At 42.2% G+C, this 17,022-nt stretch overlaps 3 protein-coding genes across 12 annotated transcripts in view; 1 reads left to right on the top strand and 2 right to left on the bottom strand.

Moving 5' to 3' along the window:
• The window catches only part of Samd15 (sterile alpha motif domain containing 15), a 23,913-nt gene extending 20,196 nt beyond the window's left edge, over positions 1-3,717 (top strand). Inside the window, exon 3 of one of the 2 annotated variants that reach the window (XM_070028823.1) lies at positions 3,679-3,717. In XM_070028823.1, the coding sequence (XP_069884924.1) occupies positions 3,679-3,702 (24 nt within the window). In that variant the 3' untranslated portion in view covers positions 3,703-3,717. Of the gene's footprint in view, positions 1-2,101; positions 2,219-3,678 lie in introns of those variants that run through there. The other variant, XM_070028809.1, reaches the window with a different exon arrangement.
• The window catches only part of Noxred1 (NADP dependent oxidoreductase domain containing 1), a 23,899-nt gene extending 7,180 nt beyond the window's left edge, over positions 1-16,719 (bottom strand). The window contains exons 1-3 of one of the 6 annotated variants that reach the window (XM_070028859.1): positions 16,632-16,719; positions 13,816-13,992; positions 3,807-3,994 (exon numbers count right to left, since the gene is read on the bottom strand). In XM_070028859.1, the coding sequence (XP_069884960.1) occupies positions 3,807-3,994; positions 13,816-13,970 (343 nt within the window). In that variant the 5' untranslated portion in view covers positions 13,971-13,992; positions 16,632-16,719. The other 5 variants (XM_070028860.1, XM_070028884.1, XM_070028866.1 and 2 more) reach the window with 5 other exon arrangements.
• Positions 15,921-17,022, bottom strand: part of Vipas39 (VPS33B interacting protein, apical-basolateral polarity regulator, spe-39 homolog) — a 37,993-nt gene continuing 36,891 nt past the window's right edge. For all 4 annotated transcript variants that reach the window (XM_070028848.1, XM_070028844.1, XM_070028841.1 and 1 more), the window contains exon 20: positions 15,921-16,889. In XM_070028848.1, coding sequence (XP_069884949.1) covers positions 16,869-16,889 — 21 coding nt within the window. In that variant the 3' untranslated portion in view covers positions 15,921-16,868. The remainder of the gene's footprint in view (positions 16,890-17,022) is intronic.

Here is a 17,022-nt window from a genome sequence, read left to right as displayed (position 1 = left end):
TTCTTGAGTGGTAAGACTTTCTAAAGTTTCCATCGTATAAAAAAAAAAATACACACAGATCAGTAAGAAAAATATAGGCACCCTCACAAAAAGAATAAAAGAACAAAAGCAACTCACAGGTGAAATAGCATTAAACCTATGGAGAAAAGGTAACTTTTCTAGAGATTAAAATCAGTAAAATAAGAAAATTTTATACAAGACATATTAAAATGGTAATGTTAATTATTTCTAAAGACTGGTGGTTCATTTCTTTAACCCTAGCTACTTAGGTGGCTAAGATCTGATTGTTGTTCAAAGCTACCCTGGGCAGGAAATTCTGTGAGACTTTTTTTGTCAGTCATGGGGCTGTCAGTTATGGGGCTTGACCTGGGCCTGGGTGCTGTCCCTGAGCTCTTCAGCTCAAGGCTAGCACTCTACCACTTGAGCCACAGTGCCACTTCTGGTTTCCTGGTGGTTAATTGGAGATAAGAGTCTCATGGACTTTCTTGCCCAGGCTGGCTTTGAACCACGATCCTCAGATTTCAGCCTCCTAAATAGCTAGAATTATAGGTGTGAGCCACCAGTGTCCCAGCCAGAACTTTTCTTTTAAAAGTAAACATATGGGCTAGGCACTGGCTGCTCATGTCTGTATCCTAGCTACTCAGAAGGCTGGAGTAGGTTAAAAGCCAGCCTGGGCAGGAAGGTCCATGAGACATGCATCTCCAGTTAACCACCAAAAAACCCATAAGTGCCTCAAGCAGTAGAGTGCTAGCCTTTAGCAAGAAAGCTCAGGGACAGTGGCCAGGCCCTGAGTTCAAGCCCTAGGACTGACACCAAAATAAATAAACAAACAAATAAATACCTAGCCAGATGCTAGTGACTCACACTTGTAATCCTAGTTACTCAGAAGTCTGTTATCTTGGGCTGGGAAGGTGGCTCAGTGGTAGAGCGCTTGCCTTGCATGCCTGAGGCCCTGGGTTCGATTCCTCAGCACCACATAAGCAAAAAGAAAAAAGCCAGAAGTGGCACTTTGGCTCAAGTAGTAGAGTGCTAGCCTTGAGCTGAAGAGCTGAGGGACAGTGCCCAGGCCCAGAGTTCAGGCCCCACGACCGGACCCAAAAAAAAAGTCTGATAACTGAAGGATGTGGGCTTGAAGCCAGTATGGGCAGAAAGTCCATGAGACTCTTATCTCCAATTAACCAGCAAAAAGCCAGAAGTGGAATTGTGGCTCAAGTGGCAGAGCACCAGCCTTGAGGAAAAAAGGCATGCCAGAGTACAAGGCCCTGAATTCAACCCTCAATACCTGTCCCCCCACCCCTCAAAAAATAAACACATACTTACTACTGGACCCAGTCATTTCATTACCAGGTATTTGCCCAAGAAAAATAAAAGTAGATGCCCACATGAACACTTTTATACAAATATATATAGTAGTTTTATTTGTAATAGCCAAGAGCTAGAAAACAACCTATATTTTTAGATGAATAATATGTGGGGTATATTTATTCAATGAAATACTATTCAGAAATTAAAAAGATACTGATACCTAAAGGATATAGCTATAGCTCACAATATTTATGCAAAGTGAAAGAAGTCAGGTCAAAAACCCCATGTGACTCCATCAGTATACAATTCTACTTAATGCATGTAACTTTAAAGGAAAGTCCATTCTGTATGCATGTATAGGCTGATTTTGGAGAACTATGGGGGAATTAGGAGCAAAATAACTGATATTGTTGAACTGTTAAATAGGCAAGGTACCAGTAATAACACTAACCAGACTACCTCTGTATGCGTGCTACTGACCATCTAAATGATGGTTGTTTTGCTTTGTATATTTTGTTTATAATGTGCTAACTTTTTGTGTATTTATCTAAAGTCTGCTCAAAAGTAATACTGTTAAAACAACTAAAATGTATATTAAAAATTTGTGTGATGTAGATTTGTTACTTGTAAAAATATAAAATTCTACTTAATACAAACTAATCTATGGTGACAGAAACCATTGCCACTGGTTTTTTGGTAAAGAGCTTCAGGGAGCTAGAGAGACAGGCTCAGAAAGACAAGAAGCAAATTCTGAGGTGATGAGTGTGTTACTATCTTGATTGTGTTGGTTGTGCAGGTGTGCACCTGGATCAAAATATCAAATTGTAGCCAGGCACCAGTGATTCAAGCCTATAATCCTAGATACTTAGGAGATGGAGATCTGAGGATTGTGGTTCAAAGCCAGGCTCAGTAGGTAAGTCTTATATCCAATTAACCAGCAAAAAAAGCCAGAAGTGGAGCACTAGCCTTGAGCACAAAAGCTCAGGAACAGTGTCAGGACCTAGGACAAGCACAAAATGCAATCAAATTGTACACTTTAAGTACAATTTATTATTAATCAATAATGTTTTGACACACCTGAATCTATTTTTTGACCTAGTAATTTTGGAAGCTATGTACAAGAAAATTCCACTAGCTATAGAAATGATGGCACATGCATACTTTGTCATCTACAGAATCTTAAAGTCATTTTTACATTAAAACCAACTTTCAATCCTAAGAAATCAGAGAAAGGGAGAATGGTGCAGAGTAGCTGTCCCTTCTGTCCATTGCCTGGTGTAGCACACACATTATCAGCATTGCCAGACAGGTGTGCACACAGCCTTCCTGGGAGACCCAGGCAATGTTTTCAGAGCCCACCCATGGGACAGTGGAAGGACATTCTTTGAAGAATGTTAAGTGATTTATTAAGTGAAAAATAGCAGGATACAAACAAGTAGGTACAGCATCCATGACTGATGGGGAAGAAATAGGAAGAAAGTGATAACCCTGCTATGAAGACTATAAGTTGTCAGTACACTCTTTCAGAGAGATTTTTCTACTATATATATATATTTTTTTTTTGCATGCATATACAGTGCCACACAGGGATGAGAAATATATAATTTCAATAGCTTTGACAAATGCTTATCTCCACAAAACCCATATATAAAACATTTCCTTCCTTAGAAAGTTATTTTCAGCCTCTTCTCAGTCTGTCTTTCTAGAAGCATCATTGTTCTTATTTCTATCACATAGAATCAACAGAAAAGTTTTTTGAAATTCAATCATTATTTTAAATGTATACATATATATATATTCTGATGCAAATATTTGCAACTGTTTTAACACACACCAGATTTCTTTTTTGGGGGGGGAGGGTCCAGTTGTGGGGCCTGAACTCTGGGCCTGGGCGCTGTCCTTCAGCTCTTCAGCTCAAGGCTAGCGCTCTACCACTTGAGCCACAGCACCATTTCTGGCTTTTTTCTTTTTGCTTATTTGGTGCTGAGGAATCGAACCCAGGGCCTCATGCATGCAAGGCAAGCGCTCTACCACTGAGCCACCTTCCCATCCCGCCCCCCCCACACCTGGTCTGATTGAATTTGAAATCTGTATGGAAAGCTTCTGTTTATGACAAAAGAGGAGGAGCAATGTGTTTTGTTTTTTTGGGTCCGGTCATGGGGCCTGAACTCTGAGCCTGGTCGCTGTCCCTTAGCTCTTCACCTCAAGGCTAGTGCTCTACCACTTGAGCCACAGTGCCACTTACGGTTTTTTTCTTTTTGCTTATGTGGTATTGAGGAATCGAACCCAGGGCCTCAGGCATTCAAGACAAGCGCTCTACCACTGACCCACCTTCCTAGCCCCGAAGCATAAGTTTAAAATCTGTCTTTCTAGCTTTCCTCAGAGCAAGCAGTGTGAGAACTCCACACAAGGATTCCCCTTTGAAGGAACCATTTCAAAATGGCTTTGTGAACATCTACCAGCACAACTAAGCTCCCTTACTAACAGACCCCACTCCTCACCCAAGACGTCTGGCCTCCGTGTGGATATCCGAAGGTTCTCTGCAGGGATGGGGACAAGCTTCAGCAGTGAACAAGCCAGCTGCTTCCCAAGGCGGCCACCTCCAATGATTCCCACCCTCAAACTGAGTTCACTGCTAACAGAATCAGACGGCTCTACTGAGGCAAGTTCATACTTCGCCAAATTTATGCTAGAGAATGAACAGACACATAAATTAATGTGGAAACATACTGTAGATCTTCTTGACAAGTTCTTGGCAGTAAGATTTTCAAATGAAAGCCTGGGGGCACCTTAATACTACTTTGAAGATCAGGCGTTTCAAGTGTGTGTCATTTGTTCAGCTTGTAAGAGAATGAAATGTTCTTCCTAAATGAGTTCCAAAAATTAAAGCACATTCCTTTTTTTTTCTTTCTAGTCCTAGTGCTTGAACTCAGGACCTGGGCTAGCACTCTACCACTGGAGTCACAGCACCACTTCCAACTTTTTCTGTTTAGGTGGTGCTGAGGAATCGAACCCAGGGCTTCATGCATGCTACTAGGCAAGCACTCTGCCACCAAGCCACATTGACAGCCCACACATTCCTTTTTTTGGGGGGGGGTCATGGGGGTTGAACTCTGGGCCCGGGTGCTGTCCCTCTGCTCTACAGCTCAAGGCTAGCACTCTACCACTTGAGCCACAGCGCCACTTCCAGCTTTTTCTGCTTATGTGGTGCGGAGGAGGGCCTCATGCACGTGAAGCAAGCACTCTGCCACTGAGCCACCTTCCCAGCCCCCCCACATTCCTTTTTGAGGGACCAAACTTCATTAAAATATTTTTAAGCCAGGCGCTGGTATCTCACACCTGTATTCCTAGTTACTCAGGAGGCTAAGATCTGAAGATAGCTGGTCAAAGCCAACCTGGTCAGGAAAGTCCGTGAGACTCATTTCCAGTTAACGACCAAAAAGCCAGAAGTGGAACCATGGCTTGAACAAAAAATCTGAGACAGTGTCCAGGCCCTGAGTTCAAGCTCTAGGCCTAGGACACAAAAAATGTGTATTTATTTTATATGGTATATATTTTATACACATAATAGCATTATATTAATATATACATTTTATACTGTATAAAATGCATTGAGACTGGAAACATGGCTCAGTGGTAGAGTGCTTGCCTTGCATGCATGAGGCCCTGGGTTCCATTCCTCAGTACCACATAAGCTGAAAAAGCCAGAAGTGGCACTGTGGCTTAAGTGGTAGAGCACTAGCCTTGAGCTGAACAGCTGAGGGACAGCACCCAGACCTAGAGTTCAGGACACACGACTGGACCAAAAAAAAAAAAAAAGGCATATAAATATGTTTATATATATTTAAATTGACATTTTTTTTTTGTCAGTAGTGGAGCTTGAACTCTGGGCTTGGGCGCTGTCCCTGCACTCTTCAGCTCAAGGTGAGTGCTCTACTGCTTGAGCCATAGCACCACTTCTGGTTTTCTAGTGGTTTTTTGGAGATAAGAGTCTCATGGACTTATCTGCTTGGACTGGCTTTGAACTGTGATCCTCAGATCTCAGCCTCCTGAGTAGCTAGGATTACAGGTGTGAGCCATCAGCACCCTGCCAAATTGACATTTTTTCAATACAAATCAACACAAATATTTTCTCAGTCCACTGGTTATCTTTTTACTCTTGTTTCCTTGTCATGTGGTCCCATTTGTGTATTTTTTACTTCTGTGGCTTGTTTTTGATATATTAATAAAATCAGTGCCAAATCCAAAGTCATGAAGCTTCACCCCATGTTTCTCTCTAGAACTTTTACAGTCCTACATCTTTAATCCATTTTGAGTTAATGTTTGCATGTAGTTTGCATGTAGTTTTCCCAAAGCTTGTTGAAAAAATTATCCTTTCTCGATTGCACAGCTTTACCATCCTTGTTGAAAATCATTTAACTATATATGTAAAGGTCTGATTTTCTTTATTCTTTCATTGGTCTATATAGCCATCTTTATAAAAGTACCAAGCTTGGTTTTATGCTTTGAAACGAAGTATGAGACCTCCATGTTTTTCTTTCTCAAGATTGCCTTGGCTGCTAGGAACTGGTAGTTCACGCCTGTAATCCTAGCTACGCAGGAGCTGAGATCTGATGATCATGGTTCAAAGCCAGCCCATGCAGGAAAATTCTGTGAGACTCTTATCTCCAATAAACCACTCAGAAAATCAGAAGTGGTGCAGTGGATCAAGTGGTAGAGTGCTAGCCTTGAGCTGAAGAGATGAAGGACAGTGCCCAGGCCCAGAAATCAAGCCCCATAACCAACAACAACAACAACAAAAAAGATTGATTTGGCTATTTTTTTAATACATTTAAAAAAATTTTTATTGTAATTTGCCACTCCTGGGGCTTGGACTCAGGGCCTGGGCATTGTCCCTGAGCTGCTTTCTTGCTCAGGGCTAGTGCTTTACCACCTGAGCCACAGCGCCACTTCCGGCTTTTTCTGCTTATGTGGTGCTGAGGAATCAAACCCAGGGCCTCATGCATGCGAAGCAAGCACTCTACCACTGAGGCACCTTCCCAGCCCCTGCTTTGGCTATTCTTACAGAATACAGAGCCCATATGAATTTTTGGATTTTTGTAAAGATAACATTGAATCTGTAAACCAATTTGGGTAGTCTGAACCATTTTTTTTTTTTTTTTTTTTTTGTCGGTCATGGGGCTTGAATCTCTGGGCCTGGGTACTGTCCCTCAGCTCTTTAGCTCAAGGTGAGCACTCTACCACTTGAGCCACAAAGCCATTTCTGGTTTTCTGGTGGTTAATTGGAGATAAGTCTCATAGTTGGCTCTAAACCATGATCCTCAGATCTCAGCCCACTGAGTAACTAGGATTACAGGTGTAAGCTACTGGCTCCCAGCTAGTATGAACATTTTAACATTAAGTTTTCTAATCCATCAACAGGAGATGTCTTTCCATTCATTTCTGTCTTCTTAATTTTTTTGTAGTTGTCAGTGCACATCTTTCATTGCCTTAAGTTTATTACTATGAATTTTGTTGTTTGATACTAAAATGAAATAAAAATATCTTTCCTTCTCCTCCTTTCTCCACTCATCTTTCAAGCATGCGTCTACCACTAAGCTACACCCCCAGCTGGATTTGTTTTCAGACAAGTCATTGTTGAATACATAGGTCCAACTATTGAATGCCAGTGTCCTATGTCCTTCAGGTTGGATGAATGTTTTCCAGTTCTAATTTTTGTGTAGTCTTTAGGGTTTCTATATATAACATCATGTCATTGTGAGAAGAGAGCATTGACTATTCACTATTCCTTTTTCAGTTTGGATGTATTTATTTTTTGTCTTGTTTAATTGCTGAGTTTAAGTACTGAGTTGAATGGAAACTTTCAGTTTTTGGTGTTTTTTCTTTTGTTTTTTCAGTCATGGGGCTTGAACTCTTGGCCTGGGCGCTGTCCCTCAGCTCTTCAGCTCAACGAGAGCGCTCTACCATTTGAGCGACAGTGCCACTTCCAGTTTTGTGGTTGTTTATTGTCTCACGGACTTTCCTGCCTGGGCTGGCTCTGAACCACAGTCCTCAGATCTCAGCCTCCTAAGTAGCTAGGGTCACAGGGTTGAGCCACTGGTGCCTGGTGTGCAGCTTTCAGTTTTTTGCCACTGCGTGTGATGTTAGTTTGAACTTTTTATTTAAGGCCTTTATTCTAGTGAGGTAATTTCCCATTATTCCTGTTTGTTGAGTGTTCTCATCATAAGAGACAGTTTGACTTTTGTCAAATACTGCTTGTGTGTGTGTGCGTGCGTGCGTGCGTGTGTGTGTGTGTGTGTGTGTGTGTGTGTGTGTGTGTGTGTGTGTGTGTGTGTGTGTAGTGTGTGTGCGCTGGTCCTGGGGCTTAAATTCAGGGCCTTGGTGCTATCCTGAGCTAATTTTTTACTGAAGGCTAGTCTCTACTATGTGAACCACAGCTCCACTTCTGGCTTGTTTTGGCTGCGGGGGCGGGGAAGTGGGGGAGTTTAATTGGTGATAAAAGCCTCACAGATATATTCCTGTCTGGGCTGGCTTCAAACTGCCATCTCCAGAGTAGCTAGGAAAACAAGCATAAGCCACCAGTGTTCAGCTTGTCAAATGCTTTTTATACATTAACTGAAATGTGATTTCTCTCTTTTGTTTTGTTAATGTAACATATTATTACATTGATTGATTTTCTTTTTTTTTGGGGGGGGGGAGGAGGTCTGGTTGTGGGACCTGAACTCTGGGCCTGGGTGCTGTCCCTCAGCTCTTCAGCTCAAGGATAGCGCTCTACCACTTGAGCCACAGCACCACTTCTGGCTTTTTTCTTTTTGCTTATGTGGTGCTAAGGAATCGAACCCAAGGCCTCATGCATGCAAGGCAAGCACTCTACCACTGAGCCACCTTCCCAGCCCTCATTGATTGATTTTCTAAGTTGAACTATCCTTGCATTTTAGGATTTTAGTCCACTTGATCATTTTATTATTTTTGTGTGCTGTGACAAAATGCTGGGAGGGGGGAGTTGTTTGTCTGTTTTACAAAAGTAAGGCAATGATTTATTTCGGCTCACTGTTGCAGAAATTTTAGTCCATGGTTGTATGATTCCATTACTTTGGGCCAGTGGCAGAACTAAACATCATAGCAAGGTTTGTACCTGGAGGACACAGTTTTGCTTTGTTTTGTTTTCCGGTTGTGGGGCCTGAATTCTAGTCCTGGGCACTGTCCCTCAGCTCTTCAGCTCAAGGCTAGCACCCTACCACTTGAGCCACAGTGCCACTTCAGGCAATTTTTGCTTATACGGTGCTGAGGAATTGAACCCAGGTCCTCATGCATGCGATGCAAGTGCTCTACCATTGAGCCAACTTCCCAGCCCCTTGGAGGACACTCTTGACCTCATGGTGATCAGGAATCAGAGAGAAAGGTGGAAAAGGACAGGGTAAGAGATGACCTTCAAAGACATGTCCCCCAGTGCCCTTCTCCCACCAGACCACACCTCCTAACAGTCTATTCAAATGTTGAATTACCTATTATTATTGAGTATATTCAATTAGATCAATATTTGCTTCCTATAATTCAGTAATGTTAAGAGCATATATGTTATACCTTACTGACAAAACAATCATTTTTATATCACTATTTTATCTTCAAGTGTTACATGAAACAAGTATGAAACACACCTGCTCTCTTTTGCTTGCCATTTGCATGAAATATCTTTTTCTATCCTTTTTTAGTCTTGTCCTTAGATCTAAACTGAGTCTCTAGTAGACAGTATATAATTGGATTTTTTTATTGTGAAAATACTGTACAGAGGGGTTATAATTACACGGGCAAGATAATGAGTACATTTCTTTTTTTTTTTTTGGGGGGGGGTCTAGTCGTGGGGCCTGAACTCTGGGCCTGGGCGCTGTCCCTCAGCTCTTCAGCTCAAGGCTAGCACTCTACCACTTGAGCCACAGTGCCACTTCTGGCTTTTTTCTTTTTGCTTATGTGGTGCTGAGGAATTGAACCCAGGGCCTCATGCATGCAAGGCAAGGGCTCTACCACTGAGCCACCTTCCTAGCCCCATGAGTACATTTCTTTTTTTTTTTTTTTTTTTTTTTTTTTTGGTCGGTCGTGGGGCTTGAACTCTGGGCCTGGGCGCTGTCCCTCAGCTCTTCAGCTCAAGGCGAGCGCTCTACCACTTGAGCTACAGCGCCACTTCCGGTTTTCTGGTGGTTTATTGGAGATAGGAGTCTCGCAGTCTTTCCTGCCCGGGTTGGCTTTGAACCGCGATCCTCAGATCTCAGCCTCCTGAGTAGCTAGGATTACAGGCGTGAGCCACCAGCGCCCGGCTCCATGAGTACATTTCTTATCAAGCGTTGTAGCCTCCTCCTTTGTTTCCCCTTCCCATCCCATCCTCCCCCCACACCCCCTATAATTGGATTTTTTAATCCAGTCAGCCATTCTGTGTTTTGATTGGAGAAATTAATCATTTACATTTTTTTTTTTTTGGTTGGTCATGGGGCTGGGCGCTGTCCCTGCCAAGGCTAGCACTCTACCACTTGAGCAACAGCCCCACTTCCTGCTTTTTCTCTTTATATGGTACTAAGGAATGGAATCCGGGGCTTCATGTGTGCTAGGCAAGCACTCTACACTAAGCCACATTCCCAGCACTCATTTTCATTTTTGTTTTGTTTTGCTGGTCCTGGCAGGGCCTGGGTGCTATCCCTGAGCCTCTTTGTACTCAAGGCTAGCACTCTACCACTAGAGCCACAGTGCCACTTCTGGCTTTTTCTAAGTAGTTTACTGGAGTTAAGGGTCTCACAGACTTTTCTGCTTGGGCTAGCTTTGAACTGTGATCCTCAGATCTCAGCCTCTTGAGTAGCTAGGATTATAGCTAGGATTATAGACATGAGCCACTGGTGCCCGGCAATAATTTTTGTTTGTTTGTTTTTTGGCTGTGGGGCCTGAACTCTGGGCCTGGGCACTGTCCCTCAGCTCTTCAGCTCAAGGCTAGCGCTCTACCACTTGAGCCACAGTGCCACTCCCAGCTTTTTCTGCTTATGTGGCACTGAGGAATTGAACCGAGGGTCTCATGCATGCAAGGCAAGCACTCTACCACTGAGCCACCTTCCCAGCCTCCGGCAATAATTTTTTTTTTTTTTTTTTTGGGTCCGGTCGTGGGGCTTGAACTCTGGGCCTGGGCGCTGTCCCTCAGCTCTTCAGCTCAAGGCTAGCACTCTACCACTTGAGCCACAGCGCCACTTCCGGCTTTTTTCTTTTTGCTTATGTGGTGCTGAGGAATCGAACCCAGGGCCTCAGGCATGCAAGGCAAGCGCTCTACCACTGAGCCACCTTCCCAGCCCCCGGCAATAATTTTTTAATGATAAAGTAATTATTTGTCAGGAAGGAGTTACTTTTGCCAATTTGTTTATTGCTTTCTGTATGTCTTGTAGTTGTACTTTCTTTTGTTCTCTAGCTATCTTCCTTTATGTTTGGTGGTGTTCTGTGATGTTTGGTCCAGTAAGATAGATGGATAGATAGAGAGGTAGATATATATAGATATAGATATAGATATAGATGTAGTGGTAGAGCACTAGCCTTGAACGAAAGAGCTCAGGGACAGTGCTTAGTCACTGAGTTCAAGTCCTACGACTGACCAAAAAAGAAATGTAGATAGATGTTCTGCCACTTTGAGCCACAATGCCACTTGCAGTTTTCTGGTGGTTAATTGGAGATGAGTCTCATAGACTCTTCTGTCCAGGCTGGCTTCGAACCACAATCCTCAGAGCTCAACTTCCTGAGTACTGATCCCCTTATATTTTTATTAGTATTTTTCCATAATTATTTTCTTTATGGTTATCATAGGGAACATTAAAAATCTTATGGCTATAGTTACCTATCTTAAACTTTATTTATTTATTTATAGCTTTATTTCAATCACACAGAAGAACTCTATTCCTTTACATCTTTCACCCCTTTGTTATTGATGTCATATATCACATATTTTTGTATTTTAAAATAGAGTTTAAAGTGAGTCATTCTCCATTCTTTATAGTGTAGATTTACCTATGATTCTATTTATATTTTGTATATTTTCATTGCTATCTAACATTGTTTCAGTTTGTTTACGTGTGTACTAGTCCTAGGCTTGAATTCAGGGTCTGAGAGCTGTCCCTAAGCATTTTTGCTCAAGGTTACTGCTCTACCACTTGAACCACTTTTGGTATTTTTGGTGGTTAACTGCAGGTTAAGTATCTCACTGACTTTCCTCCCCAGGCTAGCTTTGAACCACAATCCCTACATCTCAACCTTCTGGGTAGCTAGGATTACAGGCATGAGCCATCAGCACCTGCTTTCATTTCACTTTAAGATCTCTTTTTAGCATTTGTCAGAAGCCAAATTCAATAGAGCTCTTGGTTTTTATCTGAGTAGGTCAGTTTCCTTTTTATTTTTGTTTTTTGTTTTGTTTCTCTTCTTGATTTTTTTTCAAGGTGGTTTTGGCATATATGGCAGTTTTTCTTTCAGCACTTGAATATAACCAACCACTCCCTGGCCAGATGTGGTGATACACACCTGCAATTCCAGTTACTCAGGTGGTAGAGGTAGGAGGGTCACTGTTCCAGGTTAGCCCAGCTAAAGTGAGTGTGTAAGATTGTATCTGAAAAACAAGCTAAAAGCAGCTGCTAAAGCATCAGGCCCTGAGTTCAATCCCTAGTACCAGTAAAACAAGAGCAACCCAACCAACTAACCCTCTTCTGGCCTATGTTTCTACAAATCTTTATTTACTGGCTTTGTATGGGGAAAGGACTTCGCCAGTCAGCTCAGCTGGAGATTAGAGTGCCCTCTCCAACTTTTTCTGCATGTGTCTTCCCTAGGCTTGTATTTATATATTCCCTTGTGGAGTTTGCCCTTATCTTTTGTAGGAGCCTATGATCTCTTGTTCTCTGGTGTCACAAGTTTCTCTCCTGGTTGAAAAGAAAATGCAACGGGTGGGAATGTGGCTTAGTGGTCGAGTGCTTGCCTAGCAAACATAAGCCCTAGGTTCCGTTCCACGTAAATGGAAAAAGCTGGAAGTGGCACTATGGCTGTAGTGGTAGAGTGCTAGCCTTGAGCAAAAAGAAGCTCAGGGAGAGTGCCCAGGCCCTGAGTGCAAGTCCCAAGACTGGCAAGAAAAAAAAAAGAAAAGAAAACACTTTCTTTTAGTGCTTGATCCTCCTAAATATAAAATGCGTCCTAGAAGTTGCATATGATGGTTTCTTATTAGTCATCTAGGCTACAACCAATATATATACATCCTAATTATTAAATCAATCAGCAAACTATTGAGTAGATTGCATTCTTGGGTATAGGTGTACCTATAAATATGGTCAATTCCAATCTGGTCCTACAACCTAAGTTAATCAAATTTCAGAGAAAGATAAACTGAATGAGAATATGACATATTCTAGGACAGATCTTAAGTTACAAATCCATAAGCCTAATTCAAGGTACATAGATCACATACATCCATTTAAGTGTTGAAACTACATCATAGTGTGACATAAGATACCAAGATTAGACTAAGAACCTATCTGTAAATTAGTATTCCTAGTTTCATTCAAGTCATTTGGCTTCAGGGATAGCAACAGTCTCTGGATTTATGTTTCAGATGGCTTTTATTCCTATGGAGCAGCCCACTGTTAGGTTAAGCCTAAAAGAAAGAAATGCATGCATGCACACATGCATTCATGTGTGTGCTTGTGTGTGTTAAGTGATATGGGAAAGGAGAAAAGTAACTTTTTTGTGTGCTGATCCTGGGGCTTGAATTCAGGGCATGGGTGCTGTCCTTAAGCTGTTTTGCTCAAAACTAGTTTTCTACAACTTGAACCACACTTCTGTTTCTGGGTTTTTAGTGGTTAAATGAAGATTTGAATCCCTTAGACTCTCCTGCATGCGCTGGCTTTGAACCATGGTCTCAGATCTCAGACACCTTAGTATCTGTGATTAAAGGCCATCAATGCCTGGCAGAAACTGACCCAATAGATTAGAGATATATTGTCGTTAGATAAGCTTGTAGTCCTAATGCACGAATAACTAAACAAATGATCACTTATCAGTACACCTACTTAAAGGAAATCATTACTAGGCTCAGTGGTAGGTGGGAAGGTGGCTCAGTGGTAGAGTGATTGCCCCGCATGCATGAGGCCCTGGGTTCAATTCCTCAGCACTGCATAAGCAGAAAAAGCCGAAGTGGTGCTGTGGCTCTAGTGATAGATAGAGCCCTAGCTTTGAACTGAAGAGCTGAGAGACAGCGCCCAGGCCCAGAGTTCAGGCCCCCCTCCAAAAGAAAAGAAAAGAAAATCATTACTAATCTATGTTTCAGTGAAGGCTAAGAGACGTTTGTGTAATTTTGCTGGTCCCTTTACCCAAGAGCATTCACTCTGGGTTGGAAAGGTAGGAACACAATTCTCCTGACAAATTTATCCTCCAGTATAAAAAGGGTTAAGTCACTTAGGTCCTCAGCAATGAGATTCTTGTCATCTCCCTGAACTTGAAGACCTAGCTTACCTCAACTGACGTAATAGTTTGCAGAGGAAGATTGCATGAGCACAGGCCTCAATTATCAGTCCCCGAGAACGGCTATGCAAATACAGCCAGAAACGTTCTTCCTCTGGAATCCCAGACTCAAAATTTAGGGTTTCAAGGTCCACTAGTATGTCCATTTCCAAAACAGCATCTCATCTCCTGCAGTGACAGATACCAATCAGTTTGGCTCCTTTCCTTAGAAGAACAAAGAATAATCTATGCAGAAGGGCTTATGTGTGATGCTGTATATGCATAGCCCACATACTGGCGGGCTGCACTACCACTCTGCTTCCAGATTTTCAAGTTCGTATCTGTTTGCATCTCAAGTCCACATCACTGACTGCCCATGAATCTTGGATTCATGAAAAACCTGAACACAGACCCAAAGTAATATCTCTATTTAGGCCACAGACATTATTTTCAGCAAATGAATTTATACTAACAATAGGCTTCAAAGGTGTTACTGGGCCAGTCTCTTTTCCCTTCCATTCTCTAAAATTTACAAATAGGACTGAATACATAAAACCTCATATCAATGAAATTATCAAAAAAATTTTTTAAAGTAAAATTATACCCTGAATACATAAAACATCATTTCAATAAAATTACCCTTCTATGCTCCCCTCAAGACAGAAGAGCCCCAAATAAATATCACTAGTCACTTATCTAGAGCAGGAACATGTAGATTTTTAAGGTGTATAAACCCCATCTACATACAGTCTCACCAACCAAACTGAGATAGGCTCTGTTCCTTAGAAAGTCTGGTCCAGACAGGTAAGGACTACATTTCTAACAATTACTCAAGAGTATTGTCATTATGACTCTAGCTACTAGATCACTTCAGACTCTGAGTCTTAAAGGGGCCAGCCCTGCCAACAATTTTTGTGACCTGAACACGAGGATATAAGTATTATACTATACCAAGCCAGTATCTTCCCAACAGCGGATGCTGGACTTCTATTTTTTCTATCTAGAATATCACACATATTTGATTCTTTTTTCTTCTGTGTGTGTGCATATTACTAAAAATTAACCCAGGACCTTGTGCGTACTAGGTAAGCACTCTACCCCCAAGATAATCCTCAGCCCTGTTCCAGTTTTTGATGTCTCACTAAGTTGTCCAGGTTGGACTTGGGATCCTTCTGGCTCAGGCATGGGTAGGATGAAAAGTTGCATTTTTGCTTAGTGGTGTGGCATAAGTGGTAAAAGGGCCTGTCTAGCAAGCATGAGCTGAATTCAAACCTTAGTACACCAAGAAAAAATCAGTTGTTTCTGTTTTGTGTTTATGTATATAGTGCTGAGAACTGAATCCAGGGATTCAGCAAATGCTCTACTATAATGAACTCTATGCCTAGTCTTTAGCACTATTTAATTTTCCCAATCCTTTTATTTGGTGGTCAAGAAGTCCATGACCAACATTTGTGCCTGTGTGGTATTAGGGTTTGAATTCAGAGTCTCATGCTTGCTAAACAGGTACTCCACCACTGAGCAACACCTCTAGTCCTGTTTTTCACTGTGTATTTAGTTTAGAGGCTTGTCTATTTAATGTATTTTCTATTTTCTATATTTTTAAAAGACCATCACAATATGGCTGAGCATATATACAAAAAGGGAAAAATCAATATTTTACAAATAGATGCCTGCCCTCACTTTTATGATTCCCATTAGACAAGTGGCAAACTAATATAATGTTGCAGAGTAGAACTGTTAGCAGGCTTGAAGAAAGCTGCTGCTTTGAGAGCAACTTTGAGACAGGGTGTTGCTTCCCACTAGGCACATACATGATCACAGATCTGCCTACTTTAGGCTTGCTGTCATTGCTGGGATCACAGGCAAGCACCACCATGTCCAGTTTCCTTCCCTCAATGGAGATGGAGTCTTGCAGACTGGGCTATCTGGGAACTGCAATCCTCCCAATCTCAGCCTCCCATATAGCTTAGGATGTCAGGTGCACGCATCTAGTTATAGGTTAGAAAGAGTCCTGTGAACTTTCTGCCTGGGCTAGCCTCAAACTGCAATCTTCCTGATCTCAGCTGACAGGCCATGAAAGCAATCACAGATGCAGACAACTACACAATACAACCAAGTGGGGAAGAGAAGGCACCAAGGATGAAACAGCTTTATTAGGAGTCTAAGTATGTCAAGAAAACTGTTCAGTCAGAGAAGAGAGGCTGATAGGGATACAGGGCAGATTAGCAATACAGAATATCCTTTTCAGTCAGCATGTGAACATCCTAGTGGAAGTGTCACCAACTTCAGTTCAGGAGAAACTTCTGAATGCTTCTGGTGAATGAGATTTCTGCCTAAAGAAAGAGCGCTCCAGCACTGCTAAACCTGAGCTCTATGTAAGAGTAGGGGTCTGAGATAGGAGTAGAGGAGATATGGGCTATCTCTTGCCCAGGTCATCTCCGTATGCAGGTGAAAGGGGCTCTCTGACTTTCTGAACAAAATAGACTGGAGTAGTAGACAGATATTGGCTGAAGAAACACAACATCTAGGCAGTGCCCATCATCACGCAAAGGCTCTCGGCAGTCTGATTTGGATCTGTCTCCAGTAGTGCTGAGCAATTCTGGCATGCCTTCCTTAGGCCCTCGGAAGACAGTCATTTTGGTTCTGTTCCAACTTCCTTCAGAGCATAACTGCCAATGTCCAGCACCAGGTCCTGGATCATAATTAGCTGAGAGGAATGAAGTGGCCACCCTGTGGCTCCTTTTGTACTCTACAGTCTATGAGACATCCTTTCTAGAGCAGACACTTTTCTCAGACCAAGAAAGATCTTACCCACTATGGGCTCCCACCTTCACAAAAGCACCTGGTGGAGTGTTTTTCTCATGGATCAGAATGTTAGGAACTGGCTCTTATATGATGTCCTTGGAGAGATCAGTCGGAAGCTACCTGCGCCCAGGTGCTGGTTTCTGTCTCAAGAGCAGCAAGTATTGCCTGTTGATAAAGGGTCCAAGTGGGTGTGATGATGTTTGTACTTTCACAGGCAGGACAGGAAGAACTGAGGTGAGTTTCAATGAAGCCAAGACCACTTAATTCTTCCATCGAATTTGCTGTGGAAAGAGCAAACAATGAAGGCATGAGGAGTCTTCACTTTTCCCTGCAGAGGTAGCAGGAATGAGATAAATCAAGGCTCACAGCTAGGTAATGTGATAAAAAGAGAAACAAAAGATCAGAATGGGGAAG

Source organism: Dipodomys merriami, unplaced genomic scaffold (genome assembly GCF_024711535.1).
Source record: "Dipodomys merriami isolate MVZ:Mamm:240054 unplaced genomic scaffold, mDipMer1.0.p SCAF_1, whole genome shotgun sequence".
Taxonomy (NCBI): domain Eukaryota; kingdom Metazoa; phylum Chordata; class Mammalia; order Rodentia; family Heteromyidae; genus Dipodomys; species Dipodomys merriami.
Note: the sequence above shows the minus strand (reverse complement) of the source record. Positions and strands in the feature narration are given on the sequence as shown.